The following is a 16,365-nucleotide window of genomic DNA, read 5'->3' as shown; positions in this document are numbered from 1 at the left end:
TTATTTCTGTGTGTTGAGAGTGTTATTTTTCCTCCATGAATTAGTGTTTACTCTTGTTAAGTGCTTTTTCTGCGTATAGTGAGATAATTATGTAGGTTTTCTTTTTCATTCTGTTATCAATAATATGATGAAATGCAGTTACTGATTTTTCCAATGTTAAACCCACTTGTCTTTGCTGGGATAAACTCCACTTGGTCAAAACTTGTTTTTTAACATACTACTGGATTAAGTTTAAAGGTGTTTGCATCTTTGTTTATGAAACATATTCATGTATAGTTCTTTTATGTCTTTGGTTTTGGTGTCTGGCTAATAATAATGCCCTTATACAATGTGACCATTTTTTCCTTAATTTTCTGAAACAGTTTGTGAAGGATTGGTGCTATTTCTTCCTTAAATGTTTGGTAAAATTCATCAGTAAAGCCATCTAGGCTAGTATTTTAGTTACAGTTTTAGGGTTTTGTTTTGTCCTTTGGTGAGAAAATTTCAAATTGTGAATTCATCATCTTTAATAGATGTAGAGCTATTCAGGTTTTCTGTTTCCCCCTTTGTCAGTTGTTTTGAAATTATCTTTTAAGGGATTTAACATTCATCGTTGCATTGATTGGGATAAAATTGTTCATGATATTCCTCAGTTCCTTTGTTGTTTATGGGATCTGTAATAATGTCGTATCTTTCATTCTTGATAACAGTAATTTGTATTTTCTCTCTAAATATTTTTGATCACTCTAGATCATAAATTTTATTGATCTTTTCAAAATAGCTTTTGGATGAATTGATTTCTTGTTTTTTTTTTCGTATTTTATTTCATTGGTTTTTATTCTTCCTCTTATCTCTTTAATGTGAGTTCTCTTTGCTCTTCTTTTACTTGATGCTTCAGGTTGAAGCTTAAACCATTGATTTGTGACCTTTCTTCTTTCTTAATGTATAGCATCTAAAGCTGTACATTTCTTTCTAAGCACTCATGTAGCTACAACCCCCCAAGTTTGATGTTTTGTTTTTATTTTCCTTCAGTTCAACATATATAAAATTTTCTCTTGTAATTTAGAAATGTTTTTGATTAGTTTATAAATACTTGAGGATTTTCTCTCTAATACTGATTTCTAGTTTAATTATTTGTGGTTTTAGAGTTTTAGATAGTAATATGAAAAAGTGTTGAGGCCGCTTCACTAGGGGGGAAGCTAGTGGGAATGGGAGAAGGGGCTAGATTGCCTTGGTTGTGGAGGCTCTCTGACTTTCCTTTTGACTCCTTAGGGGCTCTCAGGTACGTTAAGGGTTTTTATGGTACATAATCTGAAACTACTGACATAGACTGTGCAGTAAATTTGGGAAGGTGAAAACAATGCTAGGTGAAGAAGGTACTTGGAGGAAAGCAACGAGTGCATGGTTAAGCGCTTTGTCTCAGAGTAAGTACTTAAAGAGATCTGTTGTGTAAATCAGATATCTGAATAAATGAGCCCTCAGTAGAAAATACATTATGTAGTATAGATTGAGAATGAATACTAAGATAGAACAGAGGCAGAAGTGTTTGTCCAGTTCAGATGAAAATATTTGCACCTATACACACTTTCCAGAAACACATAATTTCATTGTTTCTTAGAGATTGAGATTTTTTTTCCATAAATGTTATTTTATTATTTTCCTTCATAAACTTTTCACCATTGAGGACGAAGCACTATAAAAGAGATAGTTCCTGTTAAATAAGATAAAATTGTTTAGGCCTTGTAACAGAATTCTTAGAGCTAAGTAAAATGATTGTCAGTGCCTATTGGTATACCTTTAAATATCTTAAGTGGGCATAAAGGTGGTTCCCAAAAACTGCCTAAATGTCTTCTCATCATAAGAACACACTATGGCCCATGAGCTAAGAATGGATTTTACATTTTTAAAGGGTTATAAGAAAAAAAAAAAACAACAAACACAAAACCAAGAAAAATCTGTGTCAGAGGCTGTGTGGTCCACAAAACTTACTTGGCCCTTTACAGGAAAAGTTTGCTGCATCCTGACTTAGAATAAGAAGCAATTTTTAAAAAAAGGTTTGACTCATCCTTTCAGATCTCCAGAAAGGAGAAAAGGATAACAGTGCCAGATAACATGGCTTCTTTCTTATCCAAGCTATCATCTGGTTTCAGAGTCTTTTGAGTCTTGTCTTTACAGGGAGGACCCTGGTGTATTGAAGTGGGGGAGTTTGGCTTCAATCTCTACTTGAAAACCACCTTTGTGTAGAGAATATTGATAATGAGCACATGGTCCATTTATCCTTCATGAATGGTATCATTTAGAGTAATAAGCATTTTATTAATAGTTTTAGTTCTGTACTATATATATAAACTTTATATGTATTTTTTATATATAGGTTAATTTGTAAAGCTTCTGTTCAAACCACTTAAATTTTGAATTGTGTGTGTACAAATTAATTTTCTGTTGGCCTATATATTTTTACAGGATGATTGTCTTCTGAAAGTGTGGTATCCTATGACTGGTTGGAAGTCTTCAATTATACCTCAGGATCATCATGAAGTGAAAAGGAGACAGGCGTCTACTCAGTTTTCCTTTGTGTATTTGGCACATCCACGAGCTGTAACAGGTTTTTCATGGCGTAAAACTAGCAAGTATATGCCCAGGTTAGACGAGTGTGTCATATAACTTCATTTTGTATACTTATATGTTTATAAAAATAATGAAAACAAAAGTTCTTTTGATATGGTGACAGTTAAGAGCATAGGTTCTGGGTGTCAATTGCCTGAATTCAGATTCTGCTGTTGTTACCAGGTTTGTGAGCTTTTGACTAAATTTCTTAAGCACTCTTTGCCCTTGTAGATAAGGGGAGCAATAGTACCTACCTCAGAGCGTTGTGTGAGACTGAACTACGTGAGTGCGTGTGAATGCTTACACAGGCCTTTGCACACTGTGTGTGCCCAGGCAGCGTTAGCTGGTATTGTCAGTATTAGCAGCAGCAATAGATTCTAAGAAGCAACCGTTTGCAGGTAACAGAAAAGCACACATTAAGGAAGAATAAAACATGGTAACAAACTGTTAGTAATCCACATGCTGGTAAAGTGTAACTGCATACAGTAAATAAAGTGTCCCAACTTTTTCTTAAGGCTAGCAACAGAAACTTATCAAATTATTCTCATTGTTACAGCATCTTTTAAAAGCATTTGAAAGATTAAGCAAGCTATAAAATAGCCTAAACAAATGATTCTTGTATTATATGTAAGTTCTAAAAATGCTTGCTTAGAAATCTGTATTCCTTCTTGAGGAAGGGTTATTTCATCTGCTAAGTATATCTGAGCACCATTTGCCCTTGATGGGAAATATAGCACACTCAATGTGGGGCTCAGTAAATGATAACATGGGGAATGTATACAGTTTTGGAATCTAAATAAAAGGCTATTCTAACTTAATCTGCTTAAGTTATTTGCACCTATGGAAAACATTTGCAGAACACTTTACCTTTGACTGAGTCAGATTCTGTGTAAGCATTTTTTTAACAGGAAAATTTTTTGTGCTTTTTTTTTTTTTTCATGATGAGAGGTTAAGTCACTTCAGCTGCTTGATACTGTGACATTTTTGCTTAACTTAATGGAAATTGATTTATAGTTTGAAATTATAGTCTCCTTACAGTTTTATTAATACATTTGTTTCTCTATTTGTAACTGTTTAGATTATAAGAAGGATAAGGCGACTACTGTGATCAACCACATAGTTTAATTATAATTAATGATCTTTTGTTATGGTCATTCTATAATTTGTAGTGACAGAAATGTAGGTTTCCTTTTGCTGTTTTGTTTGTTTTGTTTAGGAGATACTAATCCTCCAGAGCCTTGTTTTCAAGCAGCACATGTATATAATCTGGCATTAATTTATTTGTTTCCTTTGTCACCCCCACTTCCTAGTTTTTATGGTGTTCAGCAGTACTGTGTGTGATTTCAAGCTCTTTGATTGATACTTTTTCTCCACACAGTGTAACTTCTAAAACAGTTGAACACATACTATACTGTCATTTAGTTTAGCTATTCAGAGTTTAAGTTTAATGTATTAAGGTGAGTGTCGAGCACAGTTAGGTTGTTCTTATTTCATGGTAACAGATTGCATCCTGAGTCCAGCCTGCCACCTTGCAGGTCTGAGCAGGTAATAAATGAGTGTTGGTGAGAGTGTGAAGTAGTCAGTAGAAATCCATTATCATTATTGGAAAAATAACTGCAGATAGATATACTGTTAGTTTTGTACTAATGTCATCTTTAAGCATGAGGAACTAAGTATGAATAGCCTTTAATTTTTGATGGCATTGGTATTCATAGTAACTTCTGTTTATTTCTCTTTATCATTAGAGGTTCTGTATGTAATGTGTTATTAACTTCCTGCCATGATGGTGTCTGCCGGCTCTGGGCAGAAACCTTACTTCCAGAAGACTGTCTTCTGGGTGAGCAGATTTGTGAAACTACCACTTCCAGCGTTTCCAGCAACCTTACTCATGCTGGAAAACACAAAGACAGAATACAGCATGCTCTTGAGGTACTATGTTATATAAAACAGTAAATGAATCTTGAAGATAATGTGTCATGTAAAAGTCCTTGAAATTGGTTGTAATTAAAAATATATTTTGTGGGGAATTCCCTCGTGGTCCAGTAGTTAGGACTAGGTGCTTTCTCTACCAGAGCCCAGGTTCAGTCCCTGGTCAGGGAAATAAGATCTTGCAACTTGCATGGCATAGCCAAAAGATAAAAAAATAAAATACCACAATAACCTTTAAAATATAAACAGAAATATTTTGCTTTTGTTTCGTGAGGATTGAATTTTACTAACTAAAAGTGACTTAAAAAATAAAGTTAAAAATGACTGTGAATAAGAATAAAAGTGTTAAGATATTAAGTGAACTTACATAATTGCATAATTTTCATGGTTTACTATTTTGAAAGTGAAATAATTTTTCTAATTTTTAAATACACTATAAAAGTGCTTTCTAAGAAATTAAATTTTTATAATATAGTGTGAACTATTGTGCCCATTATGATTAGGGAATAAAATGAGATAAACATATTACTTATGCTTATTCTAAAATTAGATTAGGAGAACAAAAAAAAATGTGGAGTTTGTAATCCAACTCTTCCAGTATGTGTGTTTGTGCATTTTTTTTCTTTATTTATAAGATTGAGATTGTAGTAATGTTTTATAACTTGCTTTTTATACTAATGTGTTATAAACATCTCTCTACAATACTAATTATACTTTTACATTGCATATTTACATGAACACTTTAATGGTTGCATAGCCAAAATGGTTTTTGGATTTTCAGCAGGCAGAAGTATTTTGGGGGTTTGATAGGTTTAAGGATGTGGTCCTTTAAATTTTTATATAAAGTAGTCCTGCTCTGATACTGTGATTAGGCACTATTTATACATTTTTTTCAACATTTAAATCATAAATTAAAAGAAGTCAGAACAGAGTTATAGTATGTTTTGATATTGATTGCAATTTAGTAGGGAAAAGTATTTTACTTACTAGATGTTTACAATAATTTATATATACTTGTGTAACATTTTATCTTTAAATTATATATATGCTTTTGGAGGCTTAAGGACTTTTAGATATTTTTGTATCCTGCATGTTACCTAATATATTGCTTTTCAAGTATTAGTTAAACTTAATTACTGCCACATACAGTAAAAGCAAAAATGTAATATGTAAACAGTGATTTGACAGTTTTACACTTTTAATAAAATGTTCAATAGTAGTATTAAAATTGTTTTTAATAGAAAAAGCCTGATTACTTGACTTACAAGCTATTTTGCTTTTCAACACCCTTTCCTACAAAACTCCTAACTGTGAGGTATATATAATTCTATATATACTTAAATTATACCTTTTGTTTCTAGGAGAAAATAACTGGCCTTGCCAATCTAATTTAAAATAATGATAAATGTCAATGAGTGAAAATAATTTGATAGGTATAATCAAAGAAATAAACAGGGAGACCAGAGACAGAGGACACACCATAGAACTGATACTGTTTTTCACACGAAAAGTGACAAGAGCTGTGGAATTGAAAGGAAGGTGCAGATATTTTACCTTAATACAGAAATAACTGAGAGGATGCTACATTTTGTTTAACAATGTGAGGAATAAATGAAAAGAATGGTATATTATTAAATATTATTAGGCATGGTTTTGGGGGTGGTTGTGTGACACAACAAGAAAGTGCCATGAGGTGGAGTTATGATGTGGAGAAAAGATGGTGCCAAGAGTTGACATGGCCCCATGGGCAATGGCACCCCACTCCAGTACTCTTGCCTGGAAAACCCCATGGATCGGGGAGCCTGGTGGGCTGCAGTCCATGGGGTCGCTAAGAGTCGAACACGACTAAGCGGCTTCACTTTGACTTTTCACTTTCATGCATTGGAGAAGGAAATGGCAACCCACTTCAGTGTTCTTGCCTGGCGAATCCCAGGGACGGGGGAGCCTGATGGGCTGCTGTCTATGGGGTCGCACAGAGTCGGACACGACTGAAGCGACTCAGCAGCAGCAGCAGCATATCAGAATAGTTCAGATGATGGGGTATGTCAGTACAGAATTTTTATCATAGATACCTATCACAATTTAAGCAAATTCCACAGGTCATCACTTTCATGAGGTCTTTTCTGCTAAGTTAAGGTTTCCCGTTGTTATTCTGTATTTTTGTACCCTCTTTTTGTCTTTATAATAGAGGTTATATATGATTATTTAGCTGGCTATGTAGTCCTTGGGTCTGCCCTGGTGGCTCAGAAGGTAAAGAATCTGACTGCAATGCAGGAGACCTGGGTTTGATCCCTGGGTCAGGAAGATCACCTGGAGAAGGAAATCACAATCCACTCTGATACTCTTGCCTAGAGAACAGTGAGAATTTTCAGGAGGAATATTCTTTCTGGTAGGAAGATTTGGAATATTTTTTAAACACTCATATGACTAGTAAATTTCATCTCAGTACTGGGATATTCCCAAAAAACTAGACTTTGGATTCCTAATCTTTATAGCAGTTTCTGTAGATAATAAGTGTTTTTGAGCAACTGCTACCTTCAACTATAAAATATGCAAGGCCAATGGAGAATATATTCAGAGTTGTTCTATTGTAGTTTAATTTTCCTATAAGATAGGTTTTATAGAAAGGAAAATTGTAAGATCCTTAATTATCAAAAGTACTTTGATCAGCATTAGTTAGACTTCCCAGACTTAGATTTAGTAATTATTTTTCTGTTTTAGACAATACACCATTTGAAAAATTTAAGAAAAGGACAAAGGAGATCTTCTGTTCTTGTAACTCACACTGAATTAAAGCCTGACCAGACGACAACACATGAAGTTCAAAGACATATTTCCCACCACGCAAATGCACTGTGTCATTTTCACATTGCAGCAAGCATCAACCCCGCCACAGGTAAAGGATAGTAAAGTTTTACTTACTATCTGCTGAAGTTAGATAAATTGAAAAGTAGGACTACTTTTATAATCTGTTTTTAATTTTGTATTAATACTCCATGTTTCCTTTTAAAATACTTCTTAATTAGAATAGAAATATAAGATGCCATTTCTTAAATTGAGACTGTAATTCTCAGGGAATAATTTCGGATAAGTATTTTTGAACACCTTAGTTTGTCTAGAATATAGCAAAGTTTCTAAGTAAATTAGAGCTTTAGTTGAACCTGGGGATGAACAGAAGTGGCGGCTTGGTTAATTAGTGTGATATTCCTTCCTTCCTTCTATATTTTCACCATTATTCTCTCTTCTCAACTCTTCTTTATAACTTTATTTTTGTATAGTTTCCTTTATATTTCAGCATATCTTGTTTTATACGCTCATACACTTTCTTGTCCTGCATTCGAGATAGTTTTTCTTCTAACCTTTATATTTTATTTTTGCTTTTTTCTTCCCCTGTAGTTGAGAAGTATTTTCAGGCAGGTTCATTGTTGGCAAGAGCATATTTAAAACTTCTGTTTAAGTCATTGTTTTCTTTCTGCATGAAAAACATGTGATAAGGCCTAGGAGTTTCATATTATATTGCTTGAAGAACTATATTTGTACAAAGTTATAGGAGGGATTTATCTGGGCTTCCCAGATGGTGCAGTGAGTGAAGAATCCACCTGCCAGTACAGGAGATGCAGGAGATGCGGGTTCAATCCCTGGGTCGGGAAGATTCCCTGGAGGAGAAAACGGCAAGCCACTCCAGTATTCTTGCCTGGAAAATTCCATGGACAGAGGAGCCTGGCAGGCTACATCCATGGACTCACAAAGAGTCAGACATGACTGAGCATGCACACATGTGGTTATGGGGCTTCCCTGGTGGTTCATTGTTAAAGAGTCCACCTGCCAATGCTGGTGGAGAAGGCAATGGCACCCCACTCCAGTACTCTTGTCTGGAAAATCCCATGGACGGAGGAGCCTGGTGGGCTGCAGTCCATGAGGTTACTAAGAGTCGGACACGACTGAGTGACTTCAGTTTCACTTTTCACTTTCACGCATTGGAGAAGGAAATGGCAACCCACTCCAGTGTTCTTGCCTGGAGAATCCCAGGGATGGGGGAGCCTGGTGGGCTTCCCTCTCTGGGGTTGCACAGAGTCGGACACGACTGAAGCGACTTAGCAGCAGCAGCAGCCAATGTAGGAGATGCTGGTTCAATCCCTGGATTGGGAAGACCCCTGGAGAAGAAAATGGCAACCCATTCCAGTATTCTTGCCTGGGAAATCTATGATCAGGGGAGCATGGTAGGCTACAGTCCCTGGGGTTGCAAAAGAGTCAGACATGATTTAGCAATTAAACATAGTTATGTTTTATTGAAATGGCAGTCTGTTGCTTCAGGGTAAAGATAGAGGATTTTATTTTTAAATATTTATTTATAAAAGATGATACTCAGCAGATGGAGTTGTGAAAAAGTGACCTTTAGATGCTTACCCCCATTGTATTAAATAATAGTGGTTATAGGTGTGTGTTGTTCAGTATGGTGGCCATGAACCACATGTAGCTGTTTGAGCAATTGCAATTCGGATAGTCCAAACTGAGATATGCTCTAAAATACACACTGGATTCTTAAGACTTTAGAAAACAATGAAATAATGTAAGATATCTTATTAATAATTTTATTTAATATTGATTACATGTTTAAATGATAATATTTTACATATATTGGGTCAGATAAAATATATTATTAAAATTAAGTTTACCTGTTTCTATAATGTGGCTGCTGTTGCTGCTAAGTCGCTTCAGTCGTGTCTGACTCTGTGTGACCCCATAGATGGCAGCCCATCGGGCTCCCCCGTCCCTGGGATTCTCCAGGCAAGGACACTGGAGTGGGTTGCCATTTCCTTCTCCAATGCATGAAAGTGAAAAGTGAAGGTGAAGTCGCTCAGTCATGTCTGACTCTTAGCGACCCCATGGACTGAGGCCTACCAGGCTCCTCCATCCATTGGATTTTCCCGGCAAGAGTACTGGAGTGGGGTGCCATTGCCGTCTTCGTATAATGTGGCTACTAAAATAAAAATTATGTATTGGCCTTGTATTTGTGGTTTGCATTATACTTCTATTGAGTAATAGAAGTTTGCTGTGCTACTTGATTAAATGTTTTTTTTTAAATAGATTATCTTTTCTGACCTAACATCTTAATTGTATTCTAAGATTTATAACACCACTTGTTTTCATAATGGTGGTGGTTTTAGATTTTTATAGATTTTCAACCTTTGTAAAAGAACCTTATCTTGAGTTATTGACTATGATGAAAACTTCAAACAAAAAACAATCAGTGATAGTATGCAGATACTGTGTTAGAAAGTTTTGACTTTTACCTGTATGTACTATTCTAATCAAATGAAATAGGGTCACAGGATCATTCCTTGTGGATAGGCATTCTGTTATATCATTTGAGTCTAAGTACTAGATGTGTTCTTGTGGCCATTAGGCCTTGTCTTCTAGCATTTTTTTTAACTTTCACCATTTAGCCAGTTTTAACCATCTTCACCCTAACTTATCTACACATTATTTTAAAAATTCCTTTGTACAAATAGTTAACATCATGTGTTTATAGGTACTGTTTGTAAAAAAATATATTTAGGTTGACCTAATTGTTAAATACAAATAATTTTATATTGCAGGACTTGTCCGCCTTTTTTTTTTTTTTTTTTAAGGAAAACCTCTCAACCTTAGAGTAAAGTTGAAAGCATAATATAGTGAATACCCATGTGCTCTTTACCCAAATTCAGTCATTAACCTTTCACCAGGTTTGCTTTTATTCTCTCTGTGTGTGTGTGTGTACCTTTTCTCCCTTCTCCATTATCTTTGGCCGAGCCATTTGAAAGTAGTCACTGACATTTTCCTTCATCCCCTAAATATTTTAGAGCATTACCTAAATATTTCAAAATGTGTCTTCTGATAAAAAGACTATATTCTAATGTTATAGTTCCTATTAACATCTAGATTCTTTTTTTAAATGCATTTGTTATTTCTCTTTAAATCACACTAATTTAGAATAATCACTCTTCAAAAAAATGTCTCAAGACAGTTATCTCTCAGTTATCTTTTAGGATGTCTTACAGTCAGAATATTTGTCCATGATAAGATTTGGGTTGAGATTTGGATTTTTACCTAGTACATAGGTATGTAGGGAATGTACTGTTTTACAGGATTGTTAATTTACATTTCTTATTTTATTTGATTTGTTTAATTTCTGTTAGAAAACCAGGCTTGTAACCCAGGAAGTAGAATAAAAGAACACTTTGGAGCTTTATTTAACATTGATATTTATAAATAAAACACTTCTAGAATATATTACTTATTTCATCTTTAGATTCTCACTTCTTTTGCAGAGGACAGTCTTTTTTCTTTCTATTGAGTGGGTTCTTTATAATTTGATTCGGGATTAAGGAGATGGTTGTTGTTGTTTTTGAATTATACTATTTTGCATGAACTGATCTATAGCATGAATTTCAGTTACCCCACATGGACAAAATCTGCTATACTTAGAAGTTTGTTTGCCTTCCTGCGTTCTTTCTTAGCATTATTTGCCTCAACTTTTAAGGAAAGTTTAAAACAGTCAACAAAGTCAGAAGAATAGTACAGTGAACACTGATTTCACCCACTTTGATTCAACAGTTGCTAACATTTTCCCAATTGCTTTATTCTCTTTGTGTATACACACATATGTATATGTATATGTGGGGGTGTGTGAATGAAATTTTTTTTTTAATGTTTTCAAAATAACACATCATAGCACATCACCCTTACATAATTTAGCAAGTGTCTAAGAATAAGGAAATTCTCTCACATAATCACAATATCATTATTGTACCTAAGAAAATTAGAAATAATTCCATGGTCTCTAATCATCATAGTTAAATTTCAGTCATCTCAAAAATGTCTTTCAGAGTTTCTTTTCTGTTGTATCTTTCTGTTCCCTTGTCCTCAAACCAGGATTCGATAAAAGTTTGTGCATTTGGTGTGTTTGGCTTTTAAATGATTAATTCCATGTAAGTCTATGCCATTAATTCATTTACCATTAAATTTAATTAAAATTTCAAATCCTGCTAGAGTTATATTTACTTTTTGTTTAGCACATATTTTGTGTAATGGAATTAGTCTTTCTAAGCACATGTAGTATTTTAAAAGATGTTAAGAATTGATACAGAAATTTTATCTTTTTTGATTCCACAGATATTCCAAATGTCTTTGTTGGCACTGTATTTAACATTGATGATGGAAATGGGGGCTTTGTAGTTCATTGGTTAAACAACAAAGAATTTCATTTTACATCATCTACTGAAATATTTATGCAGCAATTAAGAAAACTTTCTGAAAGGCAGGTAGATCATGAAAGTGATGAAGGCAATAAGGAAGATGAGGAACGTTCACAGGAGGAAAGAGAGAGGGGTTTACATATGAAACTAGATCATGGTGAGTATCCTGTATTCAGGTTTTTCTTTTTTTCAGGCTGACAGCTTTTTATGAAGCCACTTTTGGTTTGTAATCTTTCCTTACTCCTCTCCTTCTTTTTCACTTTTCCATTCATTCCACAGGTCTTTTCTGACCATCTAATATGGACCATCTACCATCTAACTTTGGTCTCTTATAATGTATTGCTTTGAATAATGTATTACTTTGCAAGCATTGTTTTTTGGCGGGGGCGGGGGTGGCGGGGGACAGGTTTTGCTAATAATAGAAATGATAAAGATAATGTGATAGTGTGAATGAAATTTTGATTTATCTAAAACTAAGAAATGTAGTAAATTTCAGTTCAGACCAGAAAATAATTTCCTTCCTTGTTCTTTTTCCCCTGGCCATAAATTGGGAAAGGGATTCATGATCGCTAAAGATAGTATGCTGTTTATTGATTGTCTAGTATGTAAATAGGCTTCCTTGGTGGCTCAGAGGGTAAAGCCTCTGCCTGCAATGTGGGAGACCTGGGTTCAGTCCCTGGGTTGGGAATATCCTCTGGAGAAGGAAATGGCAACCCACTCCAGTACTCTTGCCTGGAAAATTCCATGAAAGGAGGAGCCTGGTAGGGTATAGTCAATGGGTTTGCAAAGAGTTGGACATGACTGAGCGATTAAACTGACTGAGTATATAAGTGAATTTTTATAGTATTATTACTATGTACTGATGAATTTATTTTCTGACTTAGAATTATCCCTAGATAGAGAATCTGAAGCAGGTACAGGATCATCAGAACATGAAGATGCGGAAAGAGAGGGAAGTCCCAGAACCTATGCACGGCCTATTATATCAATGCCACTGCCTACGGTCCTGCTTGATCGGAAGATCGAAATGCTGCTAGCTGAATGGAATAAGAATCCTGACATGCTTTTTACCATACACCCAGTAGACGGTACCTTCCTAGTGTGGCATGTAAAGTATTTGGATGAATATAATCCTGGAATATTTAGACAAGTCAAGGTATATTTTACTGATGAAGCAGTTTTTACATTTCTTAAAAAAGTGAAACAGATGCCATTCAGATTTAGCAGTTTTTTGGAAATATTTAACCATTTTATTTTTGATAAGCAACTGAGAAGAGAATAACTTGCTCCCAAAGGGGATCAATAATAGCCAATTTTACAAACGTAATTAATTCAAGTAAAATAAATTTAACTATGAAATGCTATAGTGAACGTCTGAAAATGTGTATATTAGGTTTTTTTCCCTAGGAATTAACAGTATTTTGAATAAACTTAAGAAATTACCCTAGGAGGCTTCCCAGGTAGCCAATGCAGGAGACATAAGAAATGTGGGTTCAATCACTGGGTGGGCAGATCCCCTGGAGGAAGGGATGGCAACCCACTCCAGTATTCTTGACTGGAGAATCCCATGGACAGAGGAGCCTGGAGGGCTGCTGTCCATAGGGTGCAGAGTCAGACACGACTGAAATGATTTAACACTCAAGAAATTATCCTAAAAATGTGACTCAGGATGAGTCCCCCCACTACTCCAGTTTTATTCATTAAATCTAGCTATCTTTATCTGTTACCTTTCTGAACAATATTTGTTTAGATTTGTAGTTGTAGTCATTTAGATGTACAGGCAAGACACCTGCAACTATTTCTTCACTCTTCTCATAGGCTATGAATAGAGATGGTATTATATAAATAGAGGACAAGGATTAGAACATAATGAAGTTGAAAGTGATTTTTTTGCTAGGAAGCTGAGGTTTGACATTTTGAAAATTAAAGTATTTTTAGAAGACTTTGAGAGGAGGCAAACTACTTACACTGAGTCATAATAATTGTGTTTTTCAGGTTTCTTTTTCTTCTCGGATTCCTGTTGCATTTCCATCTGGTGATGCAAGCTCTCTTAGTAAAAATATCATGATGTATGCCTGTATAAATGCTGTGAAAGATTCTCACCACACTCCCTTACACCAAGACATGCTGGCTGAATGCAGTCCTCATGGATCACTGACGCACTCTGGATCACACAGTACAAATATGAACATTTTAGCCCCCATAGTAATGATGGTCTCTAAACACATAGATGGCTCTCTCAATCAGTGGGCAGTCACGTTTGCTGATAAGTCTGCCTTTACCACTGTTCTAACTGTATCTCACAAATTTAGATATTGTGGTCATCGATTTCACCTCAATGATCTGGCATGTCACTCCGTTTTACCATTATTATTGACATCATCTCATCATAATGCTCTGTTGACTCCTGAATCAGATTTTCAGTGGGCCTCAGACAGTAAATTAAGTAGATTGATAGATCCTGTAAGACACATAAAGGGTTCCTTGAAACAACCTCTCAGAAATGCAGCAACGCGTACATTTCATGACCCGAATGCCATCTACAGTGAACTTATTCTGTGGCGTGTGGACCCAATAGGACCCTTGTCATACACTGGAGGAGTGTCAGAGTTGGCACGAATTAACTCTTTACATACTTCAGCCTTCTCTAATGTTGCTTGGCTTCCAACTCTTATTCCCAGTTACTGTCTTGGTAAGTGTTCATTTTAACAGTAAAATTAATAAATCTTTAAAACTGTTATTTATATACAAAGTAATTTATATTTATTATTATTAGGGGGCTTTTAATAAGTATTCAAATGTAGGTATCTGACTTTAGAGTTTCTAAAAGTTTGTTTTTAATTTTTTCACTCTCATAACCTATTTTCTATTGAATTTTTTGTTGATAATTTTATATTTATTAATTGTATCCATTTCATTGTGATTCTGGACCATGGTTATACCTAAAAAGAGAAGTATGGAATTTTTTTTCTTGTACTTCAGTCAGTAATAAAAATATATATTATAATGCAGAGTGTTTACTTTCTCAGGCACGTATTGCAATTCTGCTAGTGCTTGCTTTGTTGCTTCTGATGGCAAAAATCTAAGACTCTACCAAGCTGTAGTAGATGCAAGGAAATTATTGGATGAACTGTCAGATCCAGAATCTTCAGTAAGTATTTCCTAATCTTTATTAATATATCTAAGCTAAGAAGCCATTCTTTTTTGTCTAGGACTTTCATTTGTTAGTAGGTGTTCAGGGAGTAACCATCTGTTCTGGGCTGTCTGTAACTAGTTTGTTTTTCCTTAATTTGTGTTTCAAGGTAAATGAGTCAAAATTACCATCTAATGATGCCTTCACTGCTGTGGCCCAGATTCAATCCCTGGTCGAGGAACTAGAATCCCTGTAGTCCAGAAAAAAATTACAGTTTATACAGCACACATCAATTTTACATTTAAAGAAATAAATATGAATTTTTTTCCTAAAATATATTTTTTTCTTGACATTTTTCACTCTCTCATTTGGTTCCGTTAATATTTCTTTGTTCAAGAAAGGTTTTAAGAGAGCTTCACCAAGCTCTATGTTTAGGTTGGGAAAATTTGAACTTTTCTTAGCTTGAGTCATTATTTTAAAAAGTCCTGTGGTTAGAATATGTTATCAGTGGGTGGCAGTATCTCATTCCACTCGTTCTGTATTTCAGCTGGAAGTCATGTATGTTAGTTAATACTCAGATTTGAATGGTGCATTTTCCGTTTAGCTATGAAAACATGGCTTTTTATAAAATAACTGTTCTAATAAAAATGCTCCCAATACTGAAAATCAGTGACTGTTTTTGAATGCCTGTCATGTATTCCTGATGTATAGGGACTACAGTATCTGCCTTTAAGGAGATTTAAATTTAGTTGAGGAGATAAATTATTAAAAGTTTAAATAACAGTTTAAGACAGAAGAAGTGTCTGAAGGTGATATATAATCAATTGGCAAACACTATTTTGTAATTCAGAGAAGGCGATGGCGCCCCACTGCAGTACTCTTGCCTGGAAAATCCCATGGATGGAGGAGCCTGGTAGGCTGCAGTCCATGGGGTCACGAAGAGTCGGACATGACTGAGCGACTTCACTTTCACTTTTCACTTTCATGCATTGGAGAAGGAAATGGCAACCCACTCCAGTGTTCTTGCCTGGAGAATCCCAGGGATGGGGGAGCCTGGTGGGCTGCTGTCTGTGGGGTCGCACAGAGTTGGACATGACTGAAGCGACTTAGCAGCAGCAGCAGCATTTCATAATTCAGAGGCGAGAGAGATCAGATTAGGGTAGCCATAGAAGTTTTTATTAAGGACAGTATTTGAGTTCATTTTTGATATAGAAAGATAGATCCTTAGTCTTTGTTGAGTGAGAGGATGGCCTGAAAGTGGATACAGGAAAGTACATGTCTAAATAAGTCTTGTTCCAAAAACAGTGATAATTGGATTGGAGTCACAAGGTTGACATAGAGAAAGTCTAGAAAAGTAGCATCTTAAAATTATGTAGGTGGAAGATTTGAAGTTCCCTAGTCTAACTAGCTGTCTGATGCTTTGTTTCTTTCTACCATATTCCTGCCAGCTTGTCTTCCGACTTCTGAGGAGGGAAACTC

General features: G+C 35.2%; 1 protein-coding gene across 6 annotated transcripts in view; it reads left to right on the top strand.

Annotated features, from left to right (window-relative positions):
• DMXL2 (Dmx like 2) overlaps nucleotides 1-16,365 on the top strand; it is a 167,588-nt gene that overhangs the window by 81,376 nt on the left and 69,847 nt on the right. For all 6 annotated transcript variants that reach the window (XR_015134477.1, XR_015134478.1, XM_086320931.1 and 3 more), the window contains exons 7-13: nucleotides 2,443-2,621; nucleotides 4,332-4,515; nucleotides 7,237-7,411; nucleotides 11,671-11,910; nucleotides 12,638-12,909; nucleotides 13,749-14,445; nucleotides 14,783-14,904. Coding sequence is in view for 4 of the 6 variants with exons in the window: in XM_086320931.1 (XP_086177057.1) it covers nucleotides 2,443-2,621; nucleotides 4,332-4,515; nucleotides 7,237-7,411; nucleotides 11,671-11,910; nucleotides 12,638-12,909; nucleotides 13,749-14,445; nucleotides 14,783-14,904 (1,869 nt within the window). In the remaining 2 variants the exon portion in view is untranslated. The remainder of the gene's footprint in view (nucleotides 1-2,442; nucleotides 2,622-4,331; nucleotides 4,516-7,236; nucleotides 7,412-11,670; nucleotides 11,911-12,637; nucleotides 12,910-13,748; nucleotides 14,446-14,782; nucleotides 14,905-16,365) is intronic.

The sequence above is a fragment of the Bos grunniens genome, chromosome 10, assembly GCF_055505025.1.
Source record: "Bos grunniens cultivar Pamir isolate PY7600 chromosome 10, Bosgru_T2T1.0, whole genome shotgun sequence".
NCBI classification, from domain to species: domain Eukaryota; kingdom Metazoa; phylum Chordata; class Mammalia; order Artiodactyla; family Bovidae; genus Bos; species Bos grunniens.
This window is presented reverse-complemented; position numbering and strand designations above follow the sequence as displayed.